This window comes from Staurois parvus, unplaced genomic scaffold (assembly GCF_062004578.1).
Source record: "Staurois parvus isolate SC_StPar_1 unplaced genomic scaffold, SC_StPar_1.0 ptg003205l, whole genome shotgun sequence".
Classification (NCBI taxonomy): domain Eukaryota; kingdom Metazoa; phylum Chordata; class Amphibia; order Anura; family Ranidae; genus Staurois; species Staurois parvus.
The window spans coordinates 35,084-51,241 of NW_028321001.1; the positions used below are offsets into that span (position 1 = coordinate 35,084).

The 16,158-nt window shown below is 51.7% G+C and overlaps 1 protein-coding gene across 1 annotated transcript in view; it reads right to left on the reverse strand.

Moving 5' to 3' along the window:
- LOC149428483 (nitric oxide synthase 3-like) overlaps positions 1-16,158 on the reverse strand; it is an 88,049-nt gene that overhangs the window by 14,668 nt on the left and 57,223 nt on the right. Inside the window, 2 exon segments of the mRNA XM_089667350.1 lie at positions 6,646-6,724; positions 9,131-9,263. Coding sequence (XP_089523476.1) covers positions 6,646-6,724; positions 9,131-9,263 — 212 coding nt within the window.

Consider the following 16,158-nt stretch of genomic DNA (forward strand, 5'->3'; position numbering starts at 1 on the left):
ACAGAGCTCTGCAGGGAAGATGGCTGCTGTGCCTGCAGGACTGCACTCTGCTGGGACTGAGGACTCTGATACCAGGAACCCTGGGACTGTGGACTCTGCTGGGGGGAAGGTAAAGGGGGGGATCTGAGACTATTGCTGGACAACCTCTGCTGATGGCTGCAAATGCAGCAGAAAATGGTGGGAGGGAAATTGTCAGCAGCACTCTGAAAGGGGTTGCTGAAACCCAGGGGAGAGTGACCAGGAGTGGAAGGCTTTTGCCTAAGAGGAGTATGTTGGGGGAGGGGGAGACAGGAGCATCTGGTGTGAGTGGGTCTGCTGGGAGCAGTAGTGCCACGAGTGAAAGGAAACATATGGATGATAAGAGTGCTTGCAATGCTGGAAAGGGGAATGCCTGTGTGTTGGTGGATGGAGGGACTGCTGCTGCCTCTGATGGTGGTCTGCAGAGCGGGGGCTCTGAGGTTCCTGCAACCAATGGGCGGGGTGCAGCTTTAAGGTCCACTACATCTAATGCTGCAAATAAGACCTATGCTGGGGCTCTGGCTGGGAGGAGGGGGTCACATCATGCTGTCAGCTCTGGGGGGAGGTCTGCTGCAGGTCTGCCATCTGCACCCCTGTCCTTCAGGAGGAGGAATTTGGTGCAGCTCAGATGGGAAGGTGGGGGTGCTCCCCCGGTCAGGATGTCGGTGGTGGACAGGATTTTGGAGATGGGGTTTAGGGCGGATGACATCTTCGCCTTGATCAGCCCTGTAGGATCCTATGAATATGATCTGTCCTTTGTGCGCCCCGAGTCTCTGGATATATTCTGGGAGAAGTATGAACACATGTATAAGGGTCTGCCGGAATGGAGGGGACTCGTCCCAAAGGTGGTCTCACGCCAACCTCTAGTGAAGACGGTCACCATTCTAGTACGGAATGAGTCCATTCCTTCGGCTGACTTGGCTGTCTGGCTGAGGAGATTTGGGGAGCTACTTGCACCCCTGAAGAAGATTGTGGATGAGAGAGGGATATGGACTGGTGGGTGGTCGGTGCAGATGAGGTTGTATGTGTGTGGGAATGTGGTCCAGCATCTGCCCTCCTCAGCCTTCATTGGGAAGGACAGGATTGTGGTGTTCTACCCTGGGCAGCCCAAGCTCTGCAATAAGTGCGGTTCTCGGGGTCACTTCGCCTCCTCATGCCCAGAGATGAAGTGCTCCCTATGTCAGGATCTGGGGCACCTGGCTAAGGATTGTAATATCATCAGGTGCAATCTGTGTGATAAGGTTGGCCATTCGTACAACCGGTGCCCTGAGGCCATGCACAACCAGTCAGCTTTGGTGGAAGAGTTTTTTCGTCTGGACATGGAGGAGGCAGAGGAGAGGGGGGCTGGGCCAGGGGTCCCCAATGTCTCTGTCCCTGTGGTCCCAGTGTCTGATGGTCCCTCTAATGTGTCATCTCCGTGTGTTGTGCCCCCTGAGTCAGTGTCCGTGGATGTTGTGTCTGATCCTCCTGTGTCAGTTTCCCCAGAGGTAGTGGGGGCTGTGGAGGGAACTGGACCAATGTGTATGGTTGCACCGACCCCCCCTCCCCGGCGTCAGAGGGTCAGAGCGCGTGAGGCGCTGGGGGGTGGAGTGAATGATGGTGGGGGTGTTGGGGTGAAGGTTGGGGGGACTGCTGTGGTGAGTGGAGAGAGTGGGGTGGATGATGTTGTTGGTGATGGTGGAAGGGAAGGGGAGGGGGCTTTGCGGGCCGGTTTATCAAATGATGATATGGAGTGGTTGGAGGCAAAAAGGAAGTCTGGGAAGAAGAAGCGGAAGAAGGATGTGCCTGTACCTGACCCTGGGAGGGTGGAGGTGTCAAACACATTTGAAGTGTTATCTGAGGTGGAGGATGAGGGATCTTCAGGGGATGAGTCTCTGGTTTCCATGGAGGAGGAAACACAGAGGACTATGAAGCGTGTAGGGTCTCCAAGTAGGGAGGGGGGTAAGCAGGCTAAGAAACGGGTACCTCGATCATCCTGATGGCGGTTCCCACTCCTTTGAAGGTGGCGACCATTAATGTCTCCAGCATAAAATCAGTAAGCGCTCGTAACATGGCCTTATTTTTGCTCAGCAGGTTTGATGCTGACATTTTCTTTTTGCAGGAGACCAGGTTGTCCAGTTTGGGGGATGTTCATATGGCGAAGAAGGAGTGGAGGCGCGGCCCCTCCTTCTGGTCTCTTGCGGCCGAGCCTTACACTGGAGTTGCGGTACTTTTTTCCGGCATGGTAACCTGTCGGCGGATTATTGAGGTAGAAATGGGGAGACGCATGGTCTTAGACGTCTCCATGGGGGGGCAGGACCTGCGCCTGATTAACATCTATGGGCCCCAGACAAAATGGGACAGGAAATGCCTCTTCATGAAGATCAAGCCTTTCCTTTTTACAGCCCAGCAAGTTGTCTTCGGTGGTGACTTTAACACCGTCACTAGGACTAAGGACAGGAGAGGGACCGGAGTCAGGCTGGACTGTGACGGGTTTTTTTTAAACAAAATAGCTAGAGAGGCAGGTCTGGTTGATGTGCACATTCATTGCTGCCCAGACGACACGGGATTCACTTTTCAGAGAGGTTCCAGTCAGAGTAGAATAGATAGGTTTTTTTTAAAGGGGAACTCCGCCTTCTCGGCACCAGTGTGTCAGGCGGTAGAGTTTTCCGATCATTGTATTCTGTCTGTGACTCTGAGTGGCCCCGATACACCACCTAAGGGGAGGGGTACCTGGAAGCTGAATTCGGCACTCCTGGACGATGAGAAGGTGAGTCAATCCTTTGAGGATTTTTTTCAGGCACAGGTATCAATCATGGACGTTTGCAGCAGTAAGTCCGAGTGGTGGGAGCTTACAAAACGAAGGATCGTTGGGTTTTTCAAGGCCATAGGAAGGAATAAACAGCTTGATAAGTATGTCACCTACCAGCGTCTGCGGAGGAAGCTCGATCGGCTTGTCTCGAATAATGGAGATCCAGAAGCGATCTCTGAGGTCAAACTCTTGCTCAGGCAGTGTCAATATGACAGGCATGCCTCTTTGGTTCTGGAAAGGGATTATGGGAAATATCACTCGCCCGACCCTTACCAGAACTGCAAACAAGGTAGAGCAGTTAAGTCAGTTGTAGGCCTGGTTGACAGTACGGGTTCCCTGACAAAGTCCAAGTCAGGGATCCTGGAAACCTCCAGGTCATATTATGCTGACCTCCTGGGTAGGAGGGACCTCGATCGGGCGAGCATGTCGGGTTTTCTGGACTCTACTCCAGGACTGGGAAATGGCAGTTCTCTTGTGAGTTTGACAGAGGACATCACGGCAGATGAGGTGGTGAAAGCTATTGATCAGCTTGCCATGAAGAAGTCGCCTGGGCCAGATGGATTGACAGCCGAGTTTTATAAGCACTTTAAGGTGACTCTGGCCCCATATTTGGTGGAGGTGTTTAATGGCTGTCTGAGAGAGGGTTCGCTCTCTCCCTCCATGCGACAATCTGCAGTGATTCTTCTGTCAAAGGGTAAGGATTCCTCGAGAATTGAGAATTGGCGGCCCATTAGCCTTCTCAATGTTGATAGGAAGATATTGGCAAAAATTATTTTCTGGCGTTTATCGTCTGTTGCGGGCAATTTACTTTCTCGCCATCAGCACTGTTCGGTTCAGGGAAGAAGCACTTTTTCAGCGGTGTTAGCTGTCCGGGAGGCCCTGGAGCGGTGCAGGGCTGCAGGCTGGGGAAAGTTCCTGCTGGCATTGGATCAGGCCAAAGCTTTTGATCGAGTCAATCATGAGTACCTATGGCTGCTTCTTGGCAAGTATGGCCTGGAGGGGGGCTTTATCGATTGGCTAAAGACCTTATACAGAGGGGCTGAAAGCTTCATGCTTGTGAATGGTTGGATTGGACGACCCTTTGAGGTTGGCTCAGGTGTGCGTCAGGGGTGTCCTTTGAGTCCTCTGCTATATGCGTTTGTAATCGATCCCTTCATTCGGAGGTTAGAGAGCGGACCGTTGTGTGGAGTTCCTTTGGGCATTCCTGGGGAGCCCCCTCTGAGGGTCGTGGCCTATGCTGATGACGTGTCTGTTTTCATCTCCGGGACGCAGGAGGCAGAGGAGGTGGTCTCGGTGATGGAACAGTATGCTGAGGCATCTGGCTCAAAGATCAATCAGGATAAGAGTGAGGTTTTCTGGATGGGAGAGGAAGGCGAAGACTTTACCCTTCCGGACGCCTTCCCAGAGCCCCAGCAGGAAATTAAAGTATTAGGCATCAGATTTGGTCCCGGTGATTACGGCCTTGCAAATTGGGTAAGCAGGCTGCAAGATGCCGATGCCAAGGTGGCCAGCTGGAAGGATTGGAAACTCTCTTACAGGGAAAGGATTGACCTGATTAAAACTTACCTGATCCCGGTATTTCTGTATGTCAGCTTTGTCTGTGTTTTGCCAGTGTCTCTCTATGCGAGGATCTACAGTTGTTTCTTCCAGCTGTTATGGGGGCACAAACTGAACCTCATTAAGAGGTCTGTAACCTACCTTCCCAGGCGGATGGGTGGCCTAGGTATGGTCAACCCGGTGGTTTTCTTTTCTCTGATGTTTTTGAAACATAATTTTGGTAGCATGCTGGCAGAGGAACCGCCTGGGTGGGTTGGTATTTTTCAGTCCTGGTTTAGGCCTTTTCTACGGAGCTGGGAGAATGGTGGGCCAGTGAAAAGCCTGAGGGTCCAACATGGTAAGCTCCCGGCTTATGTTGCCCCGTGTCTGAAAATGCTTCGGCAATGGCGAGTGACGGCGGAGGAAATTAAATCTCTTCCTAGGAAGGCCCTGGAGAGGAGGGTTGTTGAATCTGCCTTTAGCGAGCCATTGGCCTTGAGGGATTGCCCAGGCCCGGTTATGAGGGAGGGTCTGCGTTTGATGAATCTGGAGAGAATCCCTTTAAAGTTTCGGGATTTGGCCTGGCTCTCGTTCCATGGCAGACTCTATGTGAAGGGCAACCTGAAGCATCGCTCTGCGGAGAACCGTGGTTGTCCAAGAGTGGAGTGCGGTGGGGTGGAGGAGACGATGGACCATTTCTTGCTTCAGTGCCCCTTCAATATAGAAGTCTACAAGCGGGTGGGTGGGGCTCTGGGGATCCCTTTCCTTTCCCGCTTGAGTTACGCAGAGTGGTCTTACGGAGCCTTTCAGACTCACCGGGATTTTGATTTTGAGACACTTTTTCTAGTTAGCTTAGTAGTCCGTTACCACACGTGGAATGCACGGTGTCAGGTTTCCATTCGCAAAAAAGTCCTTCCTGTCGAGGTGGTGGTGAACAACATTCTGGGTGAGGTTGGGAAGATTCGGGGTCTTGAGAAGGACAGGTGGCGGCCGGGAGCCTGGACAAAGGCGTGGAGGAATGTCAGGTCCCCGTAGCTGCTGTCTGTCAGTCTCTGGGGGCGTGGCTTCTCTTTCTGTCCTTTCACGTCCCCTAGATTTTGTAACATCAGATTTTTGAAGAAAGGCTGCATGCATGGGATCGATGTATGGGATGAATGTATGGGATGAATGTGTGGGATCAATGTATGGGGTGAATGTATGGGATGAATGTGTGGGATGAATGTGTGGGATCAATGTGTGGGATCAATGTGTGGGATGAATGTGTGGGATCAATGTGTGGGATCGATGTATGGGATGAATGTATGGGGTGAATGTTTAATCGTTTCTTAGCCTGAGGGGGTGTTTAGGTGACGGTCAGGATTTGTTATTTTGCTGAAGTAAGCTGGTTTTGTTTAAAAATACATATTTTTATTCTGTATATATGTAAATATGATTTTTATGATGTTTTTTGTTTGCAAGATTTTAATAAACAAAAAATTTACACTCTAATGTCCCCTCCCCCGCAGTCACATCAGTCTCTGTACCAGAGGAGCTTACGCTCTAATGTCCCCTCCCCCGCAGTCACATCAGTCTCTGTACCAGAGGAGCTTACGCTCTAATGTCCCCTCCCCCGCAGTCACATCAGTCTCTGTACAGAGGAGCTTACACTCTAATGTCCCCTCCCCCACAGTCACATCAGTCTCTGTACAGAGGAGCTTACACTCTAATGTCCCCTCCCCCACAGTCACATCAGTCTCTGTACAGAGGAGCTTACACTCTAATGTCTCCTCCCCCGCAGTCACATCAGTCTCTGTACAGAGGAGCTTACACTCTAATGTCCCCTCCCCCGCAGTCACATCAGTCTCTGTACAGAGGAGCTTACACTCTAATGTCCCCTCCCCCGCAGTCACATCAGTCTCTGTACAGAGGAGCTTACACTCTAATGTCCCCTCCCCCACAGTCACATCAGTCTCTGTACAGAGGAGCTTACACTCTAATGTCCCCTCCCCCACAGTCACACACTAGGATTATACATTTATATAGCTCTGACATATACCACAGCGCTGTACAGAGAAGCCAGACACAGACAGTTGTTGGGGATCGTCTGTTAGTTCCAGGGGTCCAGGAGGTCACATGACCCCCCCCCCATCTCTTCTCTGGGAATAGAGTTTCTCTCCTGTCCCTAATGACCAATCAGGTTTCAGCTCTCACTTTCCCAGCAAAGAGTAATTAAAAATAATGATCAATCTGATTGGTTACTATGAGCGACACAAATACGTTTCAGTCCCGGGGCTCTGTGTCCTGCAATCCTCCATTCTCACCTGGACTGGTCACTCTGCAGGTTCTCCTTAGATATGAAGGCCGACTCGTAGACTTTCCTTCTGTGCACCTGAGAGAGTCCTGAGAGAGACAAACACCGAAATTAGTACAACGGGACCCCTACACTACAGTCCCAGGACCTGGGAGGACCAGGCATTGGATAGATAGACACCGTGGTGGGGGGTGTGGGGGGTAGGTAGTTCCAGATGAAGGACTTAAGACTCTTGATGCACAGTTTTGGTAGGAATGGACTTAGGCGGTGGGGAGCCAGAATCAGGGAGGAGTGGACGTTAAATGTAAGGGGATCCAGTTGGAGGACTTGACAAGGAGGGGGTCTCAGAGGACTGGACATGAAAGGTATAGGGATCCAGTTGGAGGACTGGACACAGGGGGGTCTCGGAGGACTGGACATCAAAGGTATGGGGATCCAGTTGGATGACTGGACACAGAGGGGGGTCTCGGAGGACTGGACATCAAAGGTAGGGGGATCCAGGATGATGACTGGACACAGAGGGGTTTTGGAGAACTGGGCAAGAGAGGTGGGGGAATGGGAATTCAGAATCTGGATACAGGGATGGGGGTCAAGGTGAAAGATTGGAAGGTCTGGAGATTGAGGGTGGGGGAGAGCCAGATGGAGGAATGGACACGGGGAAATTTATATTTGAGGAGTCGGGGAGGGGTCTGGACATTGAGGAGGGGGGATGAGAATCAAGAATCTGGAGACAGGGAGGAATCCACAATCTGGAAGGCCTGAACATCGGGAGGAGGGGGGAATCTAGGTGGAGGACTGGACATGGGATGGGGGGATCCCAAATCTGGGAGGACTGGGCATGGAGGGTAGGGGGGGAACCAGAATTGTGGAGGAACAGACACATTCCCCCTGAACAGATGAGTGCTCCTGAATGTGGTCAGAGAGCCCCAACCTTCCAGTCAGGCTCCTCTCCTAACATGTCCAGAGCTGTTGGAGGAGGTCTGACTCCTTCTACTGTCCCCCAGCATTCTCCATCTGTGACACTTCCACAGAGCACACCTAGGAGCTCCGCCCACCCCAGAATCCCCTGTTCTTCCTGAAGAAGGGAGTTCATACTTGTGTTGAGGTCGGGAGGTGAGAGCATATCTGTAATTATTTCAGGAGTGGAGGTGAGGTCATACCTGTGATGAGGTCAGGGGTGGAGGTGAGGTCATACCTGTGATGTGGTCCGGATGTGGAGGTGAGATCATACCGTTGATGAGATCGGGGGTGGAGGTGAGGTCATACCTGTGATGAGGTCAGGGGGTGGAGGTGAGGTCATACCTGTGATGAGGTCAGGGGGTGGAGGTGAGGTCATACCTGTGATGTGGTCCAGGGGGTGGAGGTGAGATCATACCTTTGATGAGGTCGGGGGTGGAGGTGAGGTCATACCTGTGATGAGGTCGGGGGGTGGAGGTGAGGTCATATCTGTGTTGAGTTCGGGGGGAGATGAGGTCATATCTGTGATGAGGTCACAGGTGGAGGTGAGGTCATACCTGTGATGAGGTCTGGGAGTGGAGGTGAGGTTATACCTGTGATGAGATCAGGGGGGTGGAGGTGAGCTCATAGCTGTGATGAGGTCACAGGTGGAGATGAGGTCATAGCTGTGATGAGGTCAGAGGGTGGAGGTGAGGTCATAGCTGTGATGAGGTCACAGGTGGAGATGAGGTCATAGCTGTGATGAGGTCACAGGTGGAGATGAGGTCATAGCTGTGATGAGGTCTGGGAGTGGAGGTGAGGTCATAGCTGTGATGAGGTCACAGGTGGAGATGAGGTCATAGCTGTGATGAGGTCACAGGTGGAGATGAGGTCATAGCTGTGATGAGGTCTGGGAGTGGAGGTGAGGTTACACCTGTGATGAGATCAGGGGGTGGAGGTGAGGTCATACCTGTGAGGAGGTCGGGGGTGGAGGTGAGGTCATACCTGTGATGAGATCAGGGGGGTGGAGGTGAGGTCATACCTGAGATGAGATCGGGGGGGGGTGGAGGTGAGGTCACACCTGTGATGAGGTCTGGGAGTGGAGGTGAGGTTATACCTGTGATGAGATCAGGGGGGTGGAGGTGAGGTCATACCTGAGATGAGATCGGGGGGGTGGAGGTGAGGTCACACCTGTGATGAGGTCTGGGAGTGGAGGTGAGGTTATACCTGTGATGAGATCAGGGGGGTGGAGGTGAGGTCATACCTGAGATGAGATCGGGGGGGGTGGAGGTGAGGTCACACCTGTGATGAGGTCTGGGAGTGGAGGTGAGGTTATACCTGTGATGAGATCAGGGGGGTGGAGGTGAGGTCATACCTGAGATGAGATCGGGGGGGGGGGTGGAGGTGAGGTCATAGCTGTGATGAGGTCAGGGGGTGGAGATGAGGTTATAGCTGTGATGAGGTCAGAGGGTAGAGGTGAGGTCATAGCTGTGATGAGGTCAGGGGGTGGAGGTGAGGTCATAGCTGTGATGAGGTCACAGGTGGAGATGAGGTCATACCTGTGATGAGGTCGGGGGAGGAGGCCTGGATGGACATCCTGTACATTGAACGCTGCCAGCTGCCTTTGGCCTTGAAGAAGTCCTGAACGGTCAGGTCGATGTCGTCACCAACACAAAACGTGTCACACGCCGCCTGGGGGGACAGGAAAGACGTCACTCCACAAAAAATTAAATGTGCGCAACTCCAACCGGGTGGGGGGGGGGCACTGGGGAAACTTATCCTCCACTTCCTGATGTGTCATATATGTCACTAGGACAGGAAGTGAGAGAAAATCTCCAGCAGGGACACAGACTGCAGTGCAGGAGACTGGAAATGCCGGATCCTTGGCTGTCCACACTCCTCTGTTTTTCCAGGTCAGTGGCTGAGACAGCCAGGAAATGTGTATTTTCACATATTGGAGGAAAATGAGGATTAAAGAGGAACTCTTCCTCCTCTCTGCATGTTTTCCCCATCACATTGACCGCTCACCCGCCCAGCGAGTCCAGCATTGTCTAAGCTCTCAGGTTCTGCCATCTTCTCCTCTGATATCACCAGGAGAACCTGGAATCTGAAGATCGAAGAACCACACCAAAGTGGATTTATTCCAATACTTATAATAGCTGGAGCAGCCAACGCGTTTCGGGGTCCACATATCACCCCCTTCTTCAGGGCTTAGATAGATGTAAGCGGCTGCTATGGAATAGGGGGCCGAGTTCCTGGAATGCAGACTTCAAGTCACAGTCCACACCAGCTGAAGTCACCCAATAATGGGGACGATATGTGGCCCCCCGAAACACATTGGCTGTTACACTCATTGTATGAATAAATCCACTTTTGGACCCCTTTTCCCCCATTATACAGAAGGGGCCCACATATCACCCAGGGACCCCATTGGGATCTTTTCAGTTTAGTTTCTAAATGAAATTAATCAAAAGTACAAAAACAACAACCACCTAGGCTGTCTGCCCCCGGATGAAGTGAGGTGACTCCCTGATGAAGTGAGGTGACTTCCTGTTGAAATGAGGTGACTCCCTGATGAAGTGAGGTGACTTCCTGTTGAAGTGAGGTGAGTCCCTGATGAAGTGTGACTTAATCATCACGGAGCCACCTCACTTCATCAGAGGGCCGTCACACTTCACCAGGGACTCACCTCACTTCATCAGGGATCTGCCTCTCAATCAGGGAGCCACCCCACATAATCAGGGAGTCACATCACTTCATCAGGGAGTCACATCACTTCATCAGGGAGTCACATCACTTCATCAGGGAGTCACAACACTTCATCAGGGAGTCACAACACTTTATTAGGTGCTCACCTTTATTTCATCAGGGGGTCATCTCACTTAATCAGGGGCCACCTAACTGCATGAGGGACTCGCATCACTTCATGAGGGACTCACCTCACTACAGCATGGGACATCTCACTTCATCATGGAGCCACCTCACTTCATGATTAAGTGAGGTGATTCCATGATGAAGTGAAGTGGCTCCTTGATGAAGTGAGGTGTCCCATGCTGTAGTGAAGCGAATCCTTCATGAAGTGATGTGAGTACCTCACGAAGTTAGGTGGCCCCTGATGAAGTAAGGTGACCCCCTGATGAAATAAAGGTTAGCACCTGATGAAGTGTTGTGAGTCCCTGATGAAGTGAAGTGGCTCCTTGATGAAGTGAGGTGATCCCCTGATGAAGTGTGGTGAGTCTCTGCTGAAGAGAGGTGGCTCCCTGATCAAAGAAGGTGACTCCATGATGAAGCGAGGTGGCTCCCTGATGAAGTGAAGTGACCCACAGATGAGTTGAGGTGACTCCCTGATGAAGTGAGGTGAATCCCTGATGAAGTGAGGTGAGTCCCTGATGAAGTGAGGTGAGTCCCTGATGAAGTGAGGTGAGTCTCTGATGAAGTGAGTGGCTCCCTGATGAAGTGAGGTGACCCACAGATGAGTTGAGGTGACTCCCTGATGAAGTGAAGTGAGTCCCTGATGAAGTGAGGTGAATCCCTGATGAAGTGAGGTGAGTCCCTGATGAAGTGAGGTGAGTCCCTGATGAAATGAGGTGAGTCTCTGATGAAATGAGGTGAGTCTCTGATGAAGCGAGGTGACCCCCTGATGAAGCGAGGTGACCCCCTGATGAAGCAAGGTGACCCCCTGATGAAGCGAGGTGACTCCCTGATGAAGCGAGATTAGTCCCTGATGAAGTGAGGTGACCTACAGATAAGGAGGTGACTCCCTGATGAAGTGAGGTGACTCCCTGATGAAGTGAGGTGGCTTTCTGATGAAGTGAGGTGACTCCCTAATGAAGCGAGGTGAGCATCTGCTGAAGTGAGGTGACCGCATGATGAAGTGAGGTGGTTTTCTGATGAGGTGAGGTGTCTCCCTGATGAAGTGAGGTGAGTCCCTGATGAAATGAGGCAACTTCCTGATGAAGAGAGGTGAGTCTCTGATGAAATGTGTGGCTCCCTGATGAAGTGAGGTGACTCCCTGACAAAGTGAGGTGACCTCCTGATGAAGCGAGGTGACTCCCTGACAAAGTGAGGTGACCTCCTGATGAAGCGAGGTGACTCCCTGTAGAAGGGCGGTGACCCACAGATGAGTTGAGGTGACTCCCTGATGAAGTGAGGTGAATCCCTGATGAAATGAGTTGAGTCTCTGATGAAATGAGTGGCTCCCTGATGAAGTGAAGTGACTCCCTGACGAAGTGAAATGACCCCCTGATGAAGCGAGGTGACTCCCTGATGAAGCCAGGTGACTCCCTGATAAAGCGAGGTGACTCCCTGATGAAGTGAGGTGACCCACAGATGAGGAGGTGACTCCCTGATGAAGTAAGGTGAGTCCCTGATGAAGTGTGGTGGCTCCCTGATGAAGTGAGGTGACTCACTGATGAAGTGAGGTGGCTTTCTGATGAAGTGAGGTGACTCCCTAATGAAGTGAGGTGAGCATTTGATGAAGTGAGGTGACTGCATGATGAAGTGAGGTGAGTCCCTGATGAAGTGAGGTGAGTCTCTGATGAAGTGAGTGGCTCCCTGATGAAGTGAGGTGACCCACAGATGAGTTGAGGTGACTCCCTGATGAAGTGAAGTGAGTCCCTGATGAAGTGAGGTGAATCCCTGATGAAGTGAGGTGAGTCCCTGATGAAGTGAGGTGAGTCCCTGATGAAATGAGGTGAGTCTCTAATGAAATGAGGTGAGTCTCTGATGAAGCGAGGTGACCCCCTGATGAAGCGAGGTGACCCCCTGATGAAGCAAGGTGACCCCCTGATGAAGCGAGGTGACTCCCTGATGAAGCGAGATTAGTCCCTGATGAAGTGAGGTGACCTACAGATAAGGAGGTGACTCCCTGATGAAGTGAGGTGACTCCCTGATGAAGTGAGGTGGCTTTCTGATGAAGTGAGGTGACTCCCTAATGAAGCGAGGTGAGCATCTGCTGAAGTGAGGTGACCGCATGATGAAGTGAGGTGGTTTTCTGATGAGGTGAGGTGTCTCCCTGATGAAGTGAGGTGAGTCCCTGATGAAATGAGGCAACTTCCTGATGAAGAGAGGTGAGTCTCTGATGAAATGTGTGGCTCCCTGATGAAGTGAGGTGACTCCCTGACAAAGTGAGGTGACCTCCTGATGAAGCGAGGTGACTCCCTGACAAAGTGAGGTGACCTCCTGATGAAGCGAGGTGACTCCCTGTAGAAGGGCGGTGACCCACAGATGAGTTGAGGTGACTCCCTGATGAAGTGAGGTGAATCCCTGATGAAATGAGTTGAGTCTCTGATGAAATGAGTGGCTCCCTGATGAAGTGAAGTGACTCCCTGACGAAGTGAGGTGACCCCTGATGAAGCGAGGTGACTCCCTGATGAAGCCAGGTGACTCCCTGATAAAGCGAGGTGACTCCCTGATGAAGTGAGGTGACCCACAGATGAGGAGGTGACTCCCTGATGAAGTAAGGTGAGTCCCTGATGAAGTGTGGTGGCTCCCTGATGAAGTGAGGTGACTCACTGATGAAGTGAGGTGGCTTTCTGATGAAGTGAGGTGACTCCCTAATGAAGTGAGGTGAGCATTTGATGAAGTGAGGTGACTGCATGATGAAGTGAGGTGACTGAATGATGAAGTGAGGTGGCTTCCTGATGAGGATGAGGTGAGGTGTCTCCCTGATGAAGTGAGGTGAGTCCCTGATGAAATGAGGCAACTTCCTGATGAAGTGAGGTGACTTCCTGTTGAAGTGAGGTGACTCCCTGATGAAGTGAGGTGACTTCCTGTTGAAGTGAGGTGAGTCCCTGATGAAGTGTGACTTAATCATCACGGAGCCACCTCACTTCATCAGAGGGCCGTCACACTTCATCAGGGACTCACCTCACTTCATCAGGGATCTGCCTCTCAATCAGGTAGCCACCTCACATCATCAGGGAGTCACATCACTTCATCAGGGAGTCACAACACTTTATTAGGTGCTCACCTTTATTTCATCAGGGGGTCATCTCACTTAATCAGGGGCCACCTAACTCCATGAGGGACTCGCATCACTTCATGAGGGACTCACCTCACTACAGCATGGGACATCTCACTTCATCATGGAGCCACCTCACTTCATGATTAAGTGAGGTGATTCCATGATGAAGTGAAGTGGCTCCTTGATGAAGTGAGGTGTCCCATGCTGTAGTGAAGCGAATCCTTCATGAAGTGATGTGAGTACCTCACGAAGTTAGGTGGCCCCTGATGAAGTAAGGTGACCCCCTGATGAAATAAAGGTTAGCACCTGATGAAGTGTTGTGAGTCCCTGATGAAGTGAAGTGGCTCCTTGATGAAATGAGGTGACCCCTGATGAAGTGAGGTGATCCCCTGATGAAGTGTGGTGAGTCTCTGCTGAAGAGAGGTGGCTCCCTGATGGAAGGAGGTGGCTCCCTGATCAAAGAAGGTGACTCCATGATGAAGCGAGGTGGCTCCCTGATGAAGTGAAGTGACCCACAGATGAGTTGAGGTGACTCCCTGATGAAGTGAAGTGAGTCCCTGATGAAGTGAAGTGAATCCCTGATGAAGTGAGGTGAATCCCTGATGAAGTGAGGTGAGTCTCTGATGAAATGAGTGGCTCCCTGATGAAGTGAAGTGACTCCCTGACAAAGTGAGGTGACCCCCTGATGAAGCGACGTGACTCCCTGATGAAGCGAGGTGGCTCCCTGATGAAGCGAGGTGGCTCCCTGATGAAGTGAGGTGACCCACAGATGAGTTGAGGTGACTCCCTGATGAAGTGAAGTGAGTCCCTGATGAAGTGAAGTGAGTCCCTGATGAAGTGAGGTGAATCCCTGATGAAGTGAGGTGAATCCCTGATGAAGTGAGGTGAGTCCCTGATGAAGTGAGGTGAGTCCCTGATGAAATGAGGTGAGTCTCTGATGAAATGAGTGGCTCCCTGATGAAGTGAAGTGACTCCCTGATGAAGTGAGGTGACCCCCTAATGAAGCGAGGTGACCCCCTGATGAAGCAAGGTGACCCCCTGATAAAGCGAGGTGACTCCCTGATGAAGTGAGATTAGTCCCTGATGAAGTGAGGTGACCTATAGATGAGGAGGTGACTCCCTGATGAAGTGAGGTGAGTCCCTGATGAAGTGTGGTGGCTCCCTGATGAAGTGAGGTGGCTTTCTGATGAAGTGCGGTGAGTCCCTAATAAAGCGAGGTGAGCATCTGCTGAAGTGAGGTGACCGCATGATGAAGTGAGGTGGTTTCCTGATGAGGTGAGGTGTCTCCCTGATGAAGTGAGGTGAGTCCCTGATGAAATGAGGCAACTTCCTGATGAAGTGAGGGGAGTCTCTGATGAAATGAGTGGCTCCCTGACAAAGTGAGGTGACCCCCTGATGAAGCGAGGTGACCCCCTGATAAAGCAAGGTGACCCCCTGATGAAGCGAGGTGACCCCCTGATGAAGCGAGGTGACCCCCTGATGAAGCGAGGTGACTCCCTGATGAAGGGCGGTGACCCACAAATGAGTTGAGGTGACTCCCTGATGAAGTGAGGTGAATCCCTGATGAAGTGAGTTGAGTCTCTGATGAAATGAGTGGCTCCCTGATGAAGTGAAGTGACTCCCTGACAAAGTGAGGTGACCCCCTGATGAAGTGAGGTGACTCCCTGATGAAGTGAGGTGACCCACAGATGAGGATGTGACTCCCTGATGAAGTGTGGTGGCTCCCTGATGAAGTGAGGTGACTCACTGATAAAGCGAGGTGGCTTTCTGATGAAGTGAGATGACTCCCTAATGAAGTGAGGTGACTACCTAATGAAGTGAGGTGACTCCCTAATGAAGTGAGGTGAGCATCTGATGAAGTGAAGTGACTGCATGATGAAGTGAGGTGGCTTCCTGATGAGGTGAGGTGTCTCCCTGATGAAGTGAGGCGAGTCCCTGATGAAATGAGGCAACTTCCTGATGAAGTGAGGTGATTCCCCGATGAGGTGAGGTGGCTCCCTGATGAAGTGAGGTGGCTACCTGATGAGGTGAGGTGTTCCCTGATGAAGTGAGGTGAGTACCTGATTAAGTGAGGTGAGTACCTGATTAAGTGAGGTGACTCCCTGATGTAGTGAGGTGGCTCCCTGATGAAGTAATGTGGGCTGCTGATGAAGTGATGTGAGTCTCTGATGAAGTAAGATGACAGCCTGATGAAGTGATACGGCTCCCTGATGAAGTGAGGCAAGTCGCTGATGAAGTGAGGTGGCTCCCTGAAGAAGTCAGGTGAGTCTCTGATGAAGTGAGGTGCTTCCCTGATGTGATTAAGTGAGGTGGTCCCCTGATGAAGTGAAGTGAGGCGGCCCACTGATGAAGAGTGGTTGCTCCCAGATGGAGTGAGGTTGGTTCCTGATGAAATGAGGTGACTCCCTGATGAAGTGAGTTTGCTCTCTGATGAAGTGAGTTGACTCCCTGATGAAGTGTGATGGCCCCCTGATGAAGTGAGGTGAGTCCCTGATGAAGTGAGGTGAGTACCTGATGAATTGAGGTGAGTACCTGATGAAGTGAGGTTGCTCTCTGATGACATGAAGTGACTCCCTGATGAAGTGAGGCGAGTCCCTGATGAAGTGAGGTGACTCCCTGATG